The sequence below is a fragment of the Tachyglossus aculeatus genome, chromosome 4, assembly GCF_015852505.1.
Source record: "Tachyglossus aculeatus isolate mTacAcu1 chromosome 4, mTacAcu1.pri, whole genome shotgun sequence".
Taxonomy (NCBI): Eukaryota; Metazoa; Chordata; class Mammalia; order Monotremata; family Tachyglossidae; genus Tachyglossus; species Tachyglossus aculeatus.
This window is the reverse complement of record NC_052069.1, coordinates 108928960-108945629: the sequence shown is the minus strand read 5'-3', so window position 1 is coordinate 108945629 and position 16670 is coordinate 108928960. Positions and strand designations below refer to the sequence as shown.

The 16670-nt window shown below is 42.8% G+C and overlaps 1 protein-coding gene across 2 annotated transcripts in view; it reads left to right on the top strand.

The window, feature by feature from the left end:
• OLFM1 (olfactomedin 1) overlaps positions 1-4966 on the top strand; it is a 64906-nt gene extending 59940 nt beyond the window's left edge. For both annotated transcript variants that reach the window (XM_038744923.1, XM_038744921.1), the window contains exon 6: positions 3222-4966. In XM_038744923.1, coding sequence (XP_038600851.1) covers positions 3222-3896 — 675 coding nt within the window. In that variant the 3' untranslated portion in view covers positions 3897-4966. The remainder of the gene's footprint in view (positions 1-3221) is intronic.
• Positions 4967-16670: the final 11704 nt, after the last annotated feature.

The window sequence follows — 16670 nt, the reverse complement described above, 5'->3', positions numbered from 1 at the left end:
AAGATATAGCATGACCTAGTAGATGGGCCCAAGAGTTAGAAGGACCAGGATTCTAATCCTGGCTCCTCCACTTGTTTGTCATGTGACCTTGGGCAAGACACTTAACTTCTCTGTGCCTCAATTTCCTCATCTATAAAATGGAAATTAAGACTCTGAGCCCTGCATTGGACAAGGACTCTGTTTCCAGCCAGATTAGCTTGCATCTACCCCTGTGCTCAGCGCAAGGCCTGGTAAATAGTAAACACTTAACCAAAACCATAAAAAAGTCACTTCAACTCTAAGAGCCTCAGTTTCCCCATCTCTAAAATGGGGATAATGGTTCCTACCCTACTTCCGCCGTTCATCACCAAAATTCCATGAGGAAAAAGATAATAATCCATGTGAAAGAGCTATGGGCTTTCTGGAGGTAGGTCCTGGAGCTGTGCCATCATAGTTGGAAGCACAGAAGGGTATTGTGTCAGGTTTTTAGAAGGAAAGAAGCAAGATGGTTTTTAAACATCTTGGTAGCCCTGTGCTGATTTTATCAGCCTCACTAGCTGAGGTATGTGATCCAGATATTGGGAATGTGAAGAGGTCTCTCAGGGCTAGGGGTTGTTCGTGATTATAGATATGATCAAGTCTTTCACCTCAGATCTGATTTAGAGTTCTGCTGTTAAAAAGCACACCTGTGGACCAGGACCTAGGTGAATGTTGATAAGGAAATGAGGAACAAAGGTCACTTTTCCCCCTAAAATTCATTTGCAGAGCCAAACCTGAAAGGCATTTCTCCACGTACTGAATTCTTAATCTCGTCTAAAGCAGAGAGAGCTCCTGATGGATAAAGCAGCTGTCTTATTGTCAGACAGATGCATACCGAATGCCATTAGCTAGGCAGATCTCTCTCTAACTGCATTGCTTCATAATTTGTTCCCATATTGATTGCAAATGACTAAAGCCTTTTGGAAAAAGTCTAGACAGTTTCTCTAGTCAACTGGTATTTAAGTCATAATCTAAAGCATCACCAGTGACAACTCAAAACCTAATAGTTGGTTTCTGATGTCTTTTCTGAGGCCAATGGCTGTGAAACTTTCGGGAGTGCCTGAATTTCGGCTGATATGAACTTTTGAATACATTTTCAGTGACAATGAGTGATTACACTCATATGATCCTGAATACCAAATTAACGGATTTCTATTCAGCAGAAGGTATAATTTAATAGATGCCAACGTGATGAGGCTGGAAGGAAGCACAAATGACAATACATAATCCCCAGTCAGAGCAAAGGCAAAATTACCCTTCTACATGACCTTGGCCTCCAGTTACCCCTGAAACTATTGAACTGGCACAGTTTTAATGCCTGTCTAGAGGGACTTTGGTTGAGATTTAATTTTCTCTCGTCACATTCATTTTAGATTTCCGACACTAATTGTGTTTGATCATCAAATGAGTAAAGTCTGAGACAATATATTTGCTGATTGGACATATGAACCTGTCTAGATAAATTTCAAAGATCAACTTTAGAAAAATGAAGAGGGCAGAGATGCTTGCTTGTGATTTAACCTCTAACCTTTCAGGATGAAGAATCTGTGGGGTGGGCGTTATGGTATTTGTCAACTACTTACTATGTGTCAAGCATTGCTTTAGGAACTAGGATAGATAAAAGATAATCAGACTGGAAACACAGTCCCTGTTCCACATGGGGCTCCCTGTCTAAGTAGCAGAGAGATCGTGTTTTAAATCCCCATTTTACAGGTGAAGAAACTGAGGCACAGAGAAATGAATATCTTTTGCCCACATCCTACCTCTGGCCTGGAATGCCCTCCCTCTTCATTTCTGACAGATGGTCACTTTCCCCACCTTCAAAGCCTTATTTAAAGCCCACCTCCTCCTTGGGGACTTCCCCGACTAAGCCCCCACTTCCTCTTCAATCAGTCAGTCAATCATATTTATTGAGCACTTACTATGTGCAGAGCACTGTCTGCTTGGGAAGTACAACAGAATTAGCAGTCATGTTCCCTGCCCATAACGAGTTTACAGTCTAATCATTCTCTTCTCCCACTCCCTTCTGTGTCACCTTTGCATTTGGATTTGCACCCTTTATTCACCCCTCCCTCGGCCCTACTGCACTTGTGTATATATCTGTAGTTTATTTATTTATATTAATGTCTGTCTCCACCTCAGACTGTAAGGTCATTGTGGGCAGGGAATGTGCCTACCAACTCTGCAATGTTCTCCCAAGCACTTAGAATGGTGCTCTGCACACACTAAGTGCTCAATAAATGCAGAAAATTGATTGATTGATTGAAGTGACTTGCCCAAGGTCACACAGCAGGCCAGTGGCAGAGCCTGGACTAGAACCTAGGTCCTCTGTCTCCCAGGCCTGTGCTCCTCCCACTAGGCTATGCTGCTCTTTCCTCTTTGATCCTAAAGGGACCTCTGACGAAATTGGCAAAATCTCTTTCAGCATAGTTTCCATCTTCTCTCATCTGTTGAAGTAACATATACAACATATAGAAGCTGCGTGGCTCAGTGGAAAGAGCATGGACTTTGGAGTCAGAGGTTATGGGTTCGAATTCTGGCTCTGCAACATGTCTGTTGTGTGATCTTGGGCAAGTCACTTAACTTCTTGGAGCCTCAGTTACCTCATCTGTAAAATGGGGATGAAGACTGTGAGCCCCACATGGGACAACCTGATGACCTTGTATCCCACCCAGCACTTAGAACAGTGCTTTGCACATAGTAAGTGCTTAACAAATGCCATCATTATATAAAGTTAAAGGGGAGCCAAGTAATTCGCTTATCCAAACAATCACTTCCCTAGTCCACTTTCTCAGTCCTGGAATTCTTGTTCAGTTTTAAATAATGATAATTGTTAAGTGCTTACTTTATGTCAAGCACTACCAAGTGCTTGGGTGGATACAAGTTAAACAGCTTCCAAATGGGGTTCACAGTCTAAGTAGGAGAGAGAGCAGGTACCGAATCCCCATTTTACTGATTAGGGAACTGAGGAACAGAGAGGTTAAACAACCTGCCCAAAGACACACAGAGCAGGCAAGAGGCAGAGCTGGGATTAGAACCCATGGCCTTTGACTCCCAGGCTTGTGCTCTTTTCACTAAGCCAGGCAACTTCCCAGTTGGTTAAGCCAATTGGCTGCTTGTTTGTGGGCGGGGGGGGGGGATTTGTTTGTTAGGCTGCTTCTGTTTGCCCTTTGTAACACTAATGGTGTCTGTCATTCACCCAGGTTTGGTATATGGATGGCTATCACAACAACCGTTTTGTCCGAGAATACAAATCTCTGATTGATTTCATGAACACGGACAATTTCACTTCCCACCGCCTCCCTCACCCTTGGTCGGGGACTGGTCAGGTGGTCTATAATGGGTCTATCTATTTCAACAAGTTTCAGAGCCACATAATCATCAGATTTGACTTGAAAACGGAGACAATCCTCAAGACCCGCAGCCTGGATTACGCTGGCTATAACAACATGTACCACTACGCCTGGGGAGGCCACTCAGACATTGATCTGATGGTGGATGAAAATGGCCTGTGGGCTGTCTATGCCACCAACCAGAATGCGGGGAACATTGTGATTAGCAAGTTGGATCCCAACACCCTGCAGATCCTCCAAACCTGGAACACCAGCTACCCCAAACGGAGTGCTGGGGAGGCCTTCATCATCTGCGGTACTCTCTATGTGACCAACGGATACTCTGGAGGAACCAAGGTTCACTACGCGTACCAGACCAATGCCTCAACGTACGAGTACATTGACATCCCGTTCCAGAACAAATATTCCCACATTTCCATGTTGGACTACAACCCGAAGGATAGAGCCCTTTATGCCTGGAACAATGGGCATCAAATACTTTACAACGTCACCCTCTTCCATGTTATCAGATCTGATGAGTTGTAGTTCGCTCTGCCTAGAAACTAATGATTCCAGTACTAACACTCATGCAAGTTAAACAGCTGCCAAAATTAAAGAATATCATCAGTGTGGATTACATGACATTAGAATGATGAGCATTACCTCTACATTTCTAGATTCTAAGCCTGCTCCAGACTTCAGAAGAAAAAATAAAATTACATTATTTGCAGCTGGAACTGCAGTTAAGGGTCCCCTCTTCCTTCTGCCCCAATAGCAAACTAACGTACTAAAGAAATAAGGCAATGACTGTTGGATATTTCTTTCTGGGGGAACCCCCCACCCCGAATTGGGTTGCATGGACATTTTTCTTAGATCGTGGTGAGCTTTGATGGATGTGATTTCGTGTTCTAAGTGAGAGTTGGTCCAAAGGGTGTCCTTGGGGCCTGATGAGACTAACATGGGTTAGTTTTCCTTGCATTCCTTGCAGCTACTGTTTCTCAACTGTGTTTCTGTCCCTTAGATTAACTGTACTGAGACCCCAAAGTAGTTCATGGATCTGTGTCTTAGTAATTAATTAAATACGATGGTTGAAGTATGTATAATGAACAGTTGTTGTATCCATATTGTTTGAACCTATGTATTCAGCAAATATATTGTATACTGTATGTCTGTTATTTACCAGAGGTGGCAACTTTGTATGTCCAGTTTATGCAATGAATGTTGTAAATGCAATTGCTGTAGTTTGGATTAATAAATGATGGTTTTGTTTCTAAAATGAAAACAAAAATCAGTGTTCACCCTTATACAAAGATAAGCAATTTCATATTGATAATAATCCAAGGAAATTATTATCTTCTTGTTACAATAGCTAATTAGTTGAAGTGTCAGTGGGAATAGCTTTGGGGAAACTCAAGGGCAGGAGTTTCCGATAGGAAGTTTGGTGAAGGTTAGAGGTTGAAGGAAACGACATTTTTTTTTAAAGAAGAAAAATTTGTGCTATCCACAGTTATCTAAGGAATAATAAATAATATTAGGAGGTATTCTGGTTTCATTTGTTGTAATCCCCAAGAGGAGGAGTGTGACCGTGATCAAATGGAAAATAAAAATGAAATTGAGAACAACTCAGTTCCTGCCTTGTAGCTTTAAGAGCCTTTAATAAAATTGCTCTCCCCCAACCCCAGCTCTCCCCACTCCCTCCCCAGATGAAGAGCAGAATGATACTTATCTGCTGAACCTAAAATGGCACTGAAATCTTCAGTTAAATGTTTTCCCAGGATGAAGTCAGGAACTTTACTAACAGTCATGTAGACACACCCACGCAAACTCATCATCATCATCAATGGTAATTGTTGAGCACATACTATTTGCAGAGTACAGTACCAAGCACTTGGGAGACTACAGTACAGCGGAGTTGGCAGACACCTTCCCTGCCCACAAGGAACTTACAGTCCAAGAGAAGGAGCCAGTCATTAAAATAGATTAAAAGATGGGCAAAAGTGAATACACACATTCAATCTGTGCTAAATTCTAATGGTATCTAGGTGGAACAGGGCTTTTAATCTCTAGAGAAGCACACAATTCTGCCCACATTAGGCGATAGGACAGTTGACAGTCTACCGTAAGGTAGCTGTATAGGCACTATCTCACTGGAAGCGATCTTGGATCAGCCAGTGGAAAACTGAGGATATCTCACCTGGAGATCCACACTAGGTTTGTGTAGTCTCCTGTCAGTTCTTACCAGATGCCCTTGTACAATATGAAATATTAAATCCCTTGTCATTTTGTTGCCTATTTACAGGGAAAAGGTTTCACCGAGCTCTTAAATACACCAGAAAAATTATTCCATATCTGCAGTAAGTGGAACAACCAGCTGGTACTATGACAGCTCTGAAATCACAATTTTCCTAAGAGCACTGAAGTTCCTTTTGATGTTCCTTGGTGATCACTTATGTGGATTCTGCACTTCAGCATTGCTTACTGGTGCACACAAAGTAATAGCTGTTTCTCTATATAGAGGGGGTTTTGTTTTTAGAAAACCTTACCTTAAGAAAAATTTGTTTTGCCCTGTGCTGTGCCTGGTGCTATGTGCATGTGTACAATCAGTAGAGTTTGGGGGTTTTTTGGTGTTTGTTAAGTGCTTACTATGTACCAGGCACTGTACTAAGCATAGGGTACATACTGACTAATCAGGTTGGACACAGTCCATGTCCCACATAGGGCTAACAATCTTTATCCCCATTTTACAGATAAGCTAACTGAGGCACAGAGAAGTTAATAATAATAATAATAATTTGTAGTATTTGTTAAGCACTTACTAGGTACCAGGCACTGCACTAAGCACTGAGGTGGTTTCAAGTACATCACATTGGACACAGTCCCTGTCCCCTGAGGAGCTCAGTGTCAAACCCCATTTTACAGATGAGGTAACTGAGGCACAGAGAAGTGAAGGGATTTGCCCAAGGTCAAACTGCAGATAAGTGGCAGAGCGGGAGCTAGAAGCCATGACCTTCTCACTGCTGTGCTCCAGTGCTCCATCCACTATGCAATGCTGTTTCTCTGGTCACATGGCAGACAAGTGAAGGAGTCAGGATTAGAACCGAGATCCTCTGATTCCCAGTCCTGTCCTCTTTCCACTAGGCCATAGATCATTCATTCATTCAATTGTATTTATTAAGCGCTTACTGTGTGCAGAGCACTGTACTAAGCGCTTGGGAAGTACAAGTCGACAACATATAGAGACGGCCCCTACCCCACAACAGGCTCACAGTCTAGAAGTTGTTCTGTATAGTTGTTCTTCAGGGGTAGAAAATCCACTGACAAAAGCTCTGCTCTGTAGGCCCGCTGTCTTTCTCCTTCTCCTTAACAATAATAATAATAATTGTGGTATTCATTCATTCATTCACTCAGTCATATTTATTGAGCACTTACCATGTGCAGAGCCCTAGACTAAGTGCTTGGGAAGTACAAATCGGCAACATATAGAGACAGTCCCTACCCAACAACGGATGTTAAGTGCTTATTATGTGCCAGGCACTGTTCTAAGTGCTGGGGCAGTACAAGCAAATTGGATTAGACACAGTTCCTGTCCAACATAGGGCTCACAGTCTTAATCTCCATTTTAGAGATGAGGGAACTGAAACACAGAGAAGTTAAGTGACTTGTTCAAGGTCACACAGCAGACAAGTGGTGGAGTCCGGATTAGGACCTGCAGTCTTCCGACTTCCAGGCCCATATTCTATCCACTAGGCCATGCTGTCTCTACTGTTCCTTCTACTTTTCAGGGCTGCCCCTCACCTCCCTCAACTTTCCTGGCTTTTCTGTCTCTAATATAAATTTCGGGTCCCTCTTTCTTTTCCCCTCTGCCTCCTGGGGGTTTTCTGGGAAACCCCAAATGGTTGCCTTGACATATTCACTTCATAAAAGAGCCAAAGTGATGCTTGGAAGCCATGCAGAGATCAGTTTAACCTACCTTGGGTCTTTTGAAATGGCTCTTGGGGCAGGGATTGTGGCAGATGATATCATCGAAAAAGAATCCTAACCACAACTGTTAATGCCTTATTAGCAAGATGTGCCAGAAAGCAGCTGGACCATTTGTTGATTTTCCAGTAAAGGTTTTGCATTTGGTGAACATTTCTGTATTCTTTGGTTTACAAATTACCTTGGAATGGGACCAAAACTCACAATTCCTTCACTGGGGGAAATAACTGTAGACTCCAGAGTTATCAATATAAAATCTTTGGTTTTAATAAAGCCATAAAGTATGTCAGTGAAGCCACTAATTTTATACCTAATACAATAGAGGTCGGTCTGGGTGAATAAAAGCCGCAAGGCAAGAATTGTTATGGGGAAATTATTGGCAGGCTTCTTAATAATTTCACCTTTAGGACCTAGTAAAAACAAATACACAAAGACTTCTTATATTGAGTTATTGCAAGAATAAATAATAGTCTGAGAGGACCAGATTATATTCGCTGTATCATGGTGGCTATTTACTGGGAAAAAAAATCCATCTTGATATTAAATACACAAGAAGAATGATTCCATCTGCACAGTAAATGAAAGAACCAACCAGTTACTACAGTTCTGAAATTCCAACAACCAAATGTTCTTTACTGGCTGATGGTAAAAAGCCTGTCAACAAATTTTGTTTATTAAAAGTTTGGCCAGAAGTCAAACTTCAGCTATGTGGTGGAATGCTCAATATTGACATCTGGCTTCCTCCACATGGTTCTGAGTTGTGGAAACCTACTATAGAGGACATTATTTCTATAAGAACAGTTTTCTGAGCAAAACTGCAAATGAGTCTTTGAATATAATGATGAACTTTCCCTGGCATGAATCAGCCCCAGGATTGCATATATTTCATTCAGATTATTTATTCCATACCATCCTCCTTCTAGACTAGACTGTGAGCCCGCTGTTGGGTAGGGACCGTTTCTACATGTTGCCAACTTGTACTTCCCAAGCGCTTAGTACAGTGCTCTGTACACAGTAAGTGCTCAATAAATATGATTGAATGAATGAATGAATGAATACCATCACAGAAACATGCAAGAGGATAAGTAGAGGAAGGACTCAGTTCAGGGGCTGGCAATTTACAGAGGCAGCTTCTTGGGGAACAATCATTCAGTCATATTTATTGAGTGCTTACTATGTGCGGGGCACTCTACTAAGCACTTGGAGAGTACAATATGACAGAGTTGGAGGACATGTTCCCTTCCTACAAGAAGTTTACAGTCTATAGGGGGAGAAGACATTTATATAGTTACATTAATTACAGGCATGTACATAAGTGACGTGGGGTTAAGAGTGGGATGAATAAAGGGTACAATTCTAAGTGCAATGGTGATGTAGAAGGGAGAAGAGGAAATGAGGACATAGTTGGGGAAGGCTTCTTGAAGGAGATGTGGTTTTAATAAGGCTTTTAATAAGGCTTAAGCAAATGGAAAGTCAAGCATTCCAATATTCTTCGCCACCATCTTGTTTCTCCTTAAAATCCTTTGGAACCATTGTCGGAGACAGAATACAGGTTGAATGGACCATTGATTTGACTTTGTCTAAATTCTGAAGGTGAGTACAGGGCCCCTATGGACCCCAGAATGAGGGACCACCAATACATTCAGCAGAGAAGCAGCACAGTCTAGTGGATAAAGCACTGGCATGGGCCTGGGCATCAGAAAGATTTGCATTCTAATCTTGGCCCTGCCGCCTGTCTGCTTTGTGACTTTGGGCAAGTCACTTCACTTCTCTGCGCCTCAGTGCCCTCATCTGTAAAATGGGGGTTAAGACTTTGAGGCCCATGTGGGACAGATACTGTGTCCAACCTGATTTGCTTGTATCTACCCCAGCACTTAGAACAGTGCCTGGCATATAGTAAGAAGTAGACAAATACCATTATTATTATTATCATTATTATTATTATTACATGGAAAGTTCACAGAATTCACGCAAATTAAAATCAAGGGCAGTTCGGATAAATCCAATGACAAGTGGTCCATAATGGGTTATTAGAGAAAAGGTTAATACTGTAGAGAGAAAAATTAAAATGAAAATTGGTGCATGTTAATAGATGTCAAGGAAGGCAAATCTTACAGTTCCCCCAAGCATACAGATGCCATCATCAGAAAAAGAACAAGGCTGGAAGTGTTGGCAATGATTTAGGGTCCAAAAGGAAGAGAAAAATGATCCTGACATTAGTTTAAACTTATATTTTATTATGGGCAGATAACATGTCTGCCAATTTTGTTGTACTTGACTCTCCCAAGTGCTTAGTATGGTGCTCTGCACACAGTAAACACTCAATAAATACCATGGATTGATTGATTGAGATTATTTGACAGGTTTGGGAGTCTTTTTCAGAGTGAAATCAGTAGTAATCCAAGACAACCCAGCTCCAGAATGTCCTCTGATGTTAAGGTGAAGAACCATTTAGTGAGAAGAGGCCTGGGCCACACTGAGACTGATGACCTCTGTGATGTTACCAGGGATCCTCAGCTCTAAACCCCAGTCTAAAGAGCCTCTGGAGTCACTTTAGGAACTCCTGGAACCCAGTAAGCCTCTGCTGTGTCCTGAAGCCCTCCAGTTCTTCCATTCTTCTAACAAAGGTTTGAGGTCAGTGCACCCCAAGTTCCTGTATTTCTAGTGCTGCCTCAACTCTTCAGCTGAACCCAGGCATCTCCCTGAAGGCAAAGAGGTCTTCAGGGATTAGCCTACCACCCCGTCCCCAGGGCCCGGCTGCACAAAGCTCACAGACAAAGTGTTATTTCCCACACCTGTGACTCCAGGATGATGAGGTGGATAGAGCACAGGCCTGGGAGTCAGAAGGTCATTGGTTCTATTCCTTGCTCTGCCACTTATCTGCTGCATGACCTTAGGCAAGTCACCTCACTTTTCTGTGCCTTATTTGCCTTCTCTGTTAAATAAGACAGGGAGCCCCATGTGGAACGGGAACTGTGTCCAACCTGATTTGCTTGTACCCACTCCAGTGCCTGGCACACAGTCAGCACTTAACAAATACCACAATTATTATTATTATTATTCCCCAGGTCCTCCTGTCTCCCCAGCTCCTGGACCTTCTCCTCCAGCCCCAAACACAGGAAGACCACCAAGATCTAAAATGTCAACAATATTTGATGCATTCTGAACAAGGTAACAACTGAAAAGAAATACAGTTTGAACTATCTTTCACCAAACTTAATACTTCCCTGACCCAGGACCCTCTGTGCATCTGTTGTAGGCATCCCAGGGCTCATGTTCTTCTCCCTCTCAGGGGTGGGAGCTTTTATTCTCTGGAGGCCTAGACACTGGATCCTAAATCTTAAGTGATCCTCTTTGATCCCTCCTTGTGTCTGGGGCAGCAAGGAGTGGGAAGCACTCCATCACCTCGCCCCCTCCTACCTCACCTCCCTTCTCTCCTTCTACTGCCCAGCCCGCAACCTCCGCTCCTCCACCGCTAATCTCCTCACTGTACCTCGTTCTCGCCTGTCCCGCCGTCGACCCCCGGCCCATGTCATCCCCCGGGCCTGGAATGCCCTCCCTCTGCCCCTCCGCCAAGCTAGCTCTCTTCCTCCCTTCAAGGCCCTGCTGAGAGCTCACCTCCTCCAGGAGGCCTTCCCAGACTGAGCCCCTTCCCTCCTCTCCCCCTCATCCCCCTCTCCATCCCCCCATCTTACCTCCTTCCCTTCCCCACAGCACCTGTATATATGTATATATGGTTGTATATATTTATTACTCTATTTATTTATTTATTTATTTTACTTGTACATTTCTATCCTATTTATTTTATTTTGTTGGTATGTTTGGTTCTGTTCTCTGTCTCCCCCTTTTAGACTGTGAGCCCACTGTTGGGTAGGGACTGCCTCTATGTGTTGCCAATTTGTACTTCCCAAGCTCTTAGTACAGTGCTCTGCACATAGTAAGCGCTCAATAAATACGATTGATTGATTGATTGATTGATTGGAAGCAGCATGGCTACTGGGAGTCAGAAGGTCATGGGTTCTAATCCTAGCTCCAACACTTGTTTGCTGTGTGACCTTGGTCAAATCACTTCACTTCTCTGTGCCTCAGTTACCTCATCTGTAAAATGGAGATTGAGACTGTGAGTGTCAGGTGGGACATGGACTGTGTCCAACCCGATTCCCTTGTATCCACCCCAGGACTTGGTACAGTGCCTGACACATAGTAAGTGTGGCAACAAATGCCATAATTATTATATCACGAGCTCTCCCTGGGTACTGCTCTCCTATGTATATAGCTCACTAACCCTCACCTCAAGATGGCCAAGGTTCTTCTCCCCACCGCAACCTGGTCCCTTTACTTCCTCCACAATCCTTCTCTCTAACTGGTTCAACTAAGACTTCACATTTATCTCAGGGAGAAGCACCATGGGGTCCTTCCTGGCTTCCTCCTCCCTCTCCTAAGTGTGAGGACCACTGGAACTGGTCACCACATCCCAATTCATTCCTAGTCAGGAGATTAAGAAGAGAGTAAATGGCCCAAACTATTTGAAAACATTTGCATCCAGAGTCTTGCTAAGGGGTTTGCTACCAGAAGTTTCATCTTGGTGAATGATTCATCTTGGAACTGTTTCTCTAATCTTCCTAGAAATTGCCAATCCCAGTATCCCAAATCTCCCTCCTGACATTTTGTCAAAAACCCAGCTGTCTGCTGAGCCAGACTTCTGTTGTCAAAAGGTTTTCAATTTCTTTGAAACAAATATCCTTTCACAGTCACTTCTCATATCACCTAGGCCAAATGCAGGGCCTGTTCTCAAAGGAGAGCAATTGCCTGAAGTCAAGGACAATTGGAGGAATTTTGATTCCTTCTGCACAGGGTCTGCAGCATGATTCTCTTGGGATTTGATTGACAAATTTTCAGACTAAAGCAAAATTAAAATCCTTAAGATACCAGCTCAGGAATTGTTTGACTGTTCAGCGTGGCTCAGTGGAAAGAGCCCGGGCTTTGGAGTCAGAGGTCATGGGTTCAAATCCCGGTTCTGCCAATTGTCAGCTGTGTGACTTTGGGCAAGTCATTTAACTTCTCTGTGCCTCAGTTCCCTCATCTGTAAAATAGGGATTAAGACTGTGAGTCCCACATGGGGCAACCTGATCACCTTGTATCCCCTTAGCACTTAGAACAGTGCTTTGCACATAGTAAGTGCTTAACAAATACCATCATCATTATTATTATTCATTCATTTATTCAATCATATTTATTGAGCACTTACTATGCAGAGCACTATACTAAGCACTTGGAAAGTACAATTTGGCAACAAAAAGAGACATTCCCTACCCAACAATGGGCTCACAGCCTAGAAGGGGTGAGACAGACAACAAAACAAAACAAGCAGACAGGCATCAATAGCATCAAAATAAATAAGTAGAATTATAGATATAGACACATCACTCTAGGCCGTGGTATCCATTCTCCAGCTTGCAGATCCATCATTTTGGGTCACAGCTTTAAGACAGGGCCCGGGAAGGAAGCCAGGACCAACTGTTACGTGGCCTAGTGGAGGAGCATGGCCCTGGGAGCCAGGGAACTTGGTTCTAATCCCAGCTCTGCTACTTGCCTACTGTGTGACCTTGGACAAGTCATTTAATTTCTCTGGACCGCAGTTTTCTCATCTGTACTATGGGGATGAAATATCTGCTGTTCCTTCTATTTAGACTTCGGGCTCTTTGCGGGACAGGAACTCTGTCAGACCTGATTATTTTTAATCTATCCTAATGCTTTGTACAGTGCTTTACACATCATCATCATCAATGGTATTTATGAAGTATTTTCTGTGTGCAGGGCACTGTACTAAACACTTGGGAGAATACAATGCATCAGAGTTGGTAGAAACATTCCCTGCCCACAATGGGATTACAGTCTAGTGGGGAGACAGATGTAAATAAATAACTCATGATATATAATTTATACATATGCACCTGAGTGCTGTGGGGCTGAGAGTGGGGTGAATATCAAACACCCAAAGATCATTGATTCAAGTGCATAGAAAATGAAGAAGGGAGAGGGAGCCAGGGAAAAGGGGTTCTAATCGGGGAAGGAGTTCAACAAATACTACAATTACTGCTAGTATTAGTACAAAAGGTTTTTCCCATGAATAAGCACCAGAGGTTATTGGCAGGTAGAGGAGCACAAAGGAAAGTTCTGATGAATACCCAGCATTCTTCAGAGAAAAATGATGACTTCCATTTGGGTAATGGAAAGATTTGGGGAGGCCGACATCCCTTTTTATAAGATAATGTAAATATGAGTTCCAGGAATGGAACAAGCACCCTCTTCTTGCTTATAATAGCGCCCAAACCTCTTGTCCTACCTGACACATCAACTATCTCCAAAGAGGTCAAAGATTCTATAGATGTTCACAACCAGATCTCACTGTCATAATATCCTTACAATGCAATATAATTTGGCTATCTTCATTTGTCAGATTGAGGCTGCTGAGACAGACTCGATCATTTTTTGTTTGTCTGCTGCCCCACAACTACACTTTTCTTTCTTATAGGGATTCAGTTTCCAGTGGCCAAAGCCCTTCACTCCACCTTCAATATTTCACCTCTCCCCCAACCTCTCAAAACGTCCATTTCCATTTGTAATTTGACCCAGACCTTCTGCTCTTGAATTTTACCTCGATGTGGGCAGGGAATGTATCTACCAACTCTGCCATAATGTACTCTCCCAAATGCTTAGTACAGGGCTGTGCACACTTCAGTGCTCAATAAACACAAATGACTGATTACATAAGTATATCCTGTTATCTTCCTCTTGAATTGAATATGAATTAACACCTTATTTTTTCTGAAATGGGAAAAAAGAAGAAAAGAGGTAATAGAACAACCTGAGCATCTCTAGGCTGCACACGAGTCAGTGTTTTGAATCAAGTGTTAGCGTTCCAACTATCCTGACCAAGCCCTGACCAAAATGAGTCACAACTATAAAAGTCCTGGCCTCTCTAATAGTGAGTGGCAAAGTGGATCTAACACTTTTTATTGTGTGAGAGAAAACAGTAAAATAAATTGGAGAAGAAACCAACTCTATTTTGGGTTATCTGAGTTCTCTCAGTCCCTATCCTTTTATTCTACACTGTCTAAGGCAGGTATTTTCAACCTTTTTTAGAAACATAACTCTGCAGTGTCATTCTTTCACCTGGAGTCCTTCACCTCTTCATGTTCCCTCCTCTCTCCTCATTTCACTCCCCAGTATTTGCCCAGTCCTTATGAAAGATCAGAGCAGCAGCAGTTGAAGGGGATGAGAAGAACAAATGGAAGCAGCATGGCCTAGTGGCAATCTGCATGGCTTTCTGGAAAGAGCCCAGTTCTATGAGTCAGAGGGCTTGGGTTCCAATCCTTGCTCCACCTCTTGCAAACTGTGTGACCTTCAGTGAGTCACTTAACTTCTCTGTGCCTCAGTATCCTCATCAGAATAATGAGGAGTTAATAATGGGAGAACCACCTGTACTCCTACTTAGGCTGTCTGACCTGAATATCTTGTATCTATCCCAGTGCTTTGTACCGTACTTGGAACGTAGTAAATGCCTACAAATACCAGTTTCTTGTGTGCTTCTGGAGCTCCTCCATCCTGTACTCTTGTAAGAAGCTTGAACTCCAGAGAGCTGACAGCCAAGGCAATAGCAAGAGAAAATTTGCTGGGCTCCCTGAAGTTCTCACCTATCAGAGGACCTATGTTCCAATCCTGGCTCCGCCACTTTTTGTCTGCTGTGTGATCTTGGACACTTAACTTCTCTGTACCTCAGTCTCCTCATCTGTAAAATCATAATCCAATACTTGTTCTCCCATCTATTTAAATTGTAAGCCCTCTGTGGGACAGTAACTGTGTTCAACCTGATTAACTTGTACCTATCCCAGCACTTAGAGCAGTGCTTGATACATAGAAAGTGCATAACAAATATTATTACTATTATCATCATCCTCATCATCACAAAGCCAGCAGGGAGCAACTCAGCAGTGTTAGCAGCTGCTTCTACTACTGCCCTGGCATAAGGAAAATGATTCCAATGATATATTAAAGGGCCCTTGTGATTGAAAATCTCTGGTCAAAGTACAAGAAACTGAGACTGATGCCAGAGGGAAAAAGAAAAAAAAAATGCTCAGCAAAATTAAAAGATGATGTCTCTACACTTTGTCACCATTACCCCTGGTCTTAGCATACTGTGGATCTTATTTAACATTTGTCGTTAGGTTGACTTCTTCAGTGAGTAGGTGAGTGTTAAGGAACTGCCAAAAGGCTGCCTAAAATAAAGCTTAGCCTGTTTAATTGAATTTTCCAAGACCAGTGGAATTCAGAATTGAGATCTAAATTGCACTCCTTTATTTTCAAACTCCTTCAAAGCTATGCTTTCTTTCCCACCCTGGTAGAAAAGAAATGGGTTTTGGTTCCTCTCCTCTGCTTATTTAGGAAGCAGATTTTTTTGTTGTTGTTGTCAGTCACAAGATATTTGTGTGACAACTCTCCAGCTGGAACCACCACTTTCAAAACATCCCCAGGTCCCTTCCTTACTTTCTTTCCCAAATCCCAGGAGAGAGGCACATAGCAACGCCTGCTTGCAGCTGACACTGTAAAAAGGAAAGAGTAATTTCATTATTGATCTTTTCCCTCCCTTTAGCTGCTTGGAAAAGAGAAGAGCAGGAGAATTATGGTGCAGAGGGATATTCTTCCTGGTTTCATTCTTGCTCATTGAAACCCCAGGTTTTTCTTTTTCTCTCCAATGAACCTTTACTTCTAGAACTCAGTGTAGGTCTTCCAGGAGGGCACTCAAAGAAACATTCTGAATCAGTCCAACATACGCAGACCTTTCTCTCAGCCCTCTAGATGAAAGAATGATGTTGGGAAATGAGATGATCCACCAGATGCTGAAATTTACCATCCGCTCATTGCTTTGTATGAGGGCACTGTCTCCTTTAATTACCGTTAAAGCTTTTCCTATCAGCAGGGGAGGTGGTGTTCCTCACTTAGGGCAGCCTCCTCTTTTTGTCAAATTGGCTGTGGCAGGCCATAATAAAAAAGAAAAACCGTGGCCATAAAGGGTCATTGAGAGGAGCTGGCATTAACTCAAGAAGGTCCTCTCTGGCAGGAGATATTCAATTAAACTTTTATTGCATTTTGGTGACTCGAAGCCACCTGTGTGGTTCTCAATAGCTGGGCTGGGATTTCTAAATGAAAGCCAACGTGATTACGCTCTCAGAGTCCTGACTTCTGAGAAGGGCAGGCATCTGTGTTTATCCTGGGAAGCTTGATTTGGAAAATCATCCCTAAATGTGGCTTTACAATGGAAATCACTGCTCTCGGGCAGTA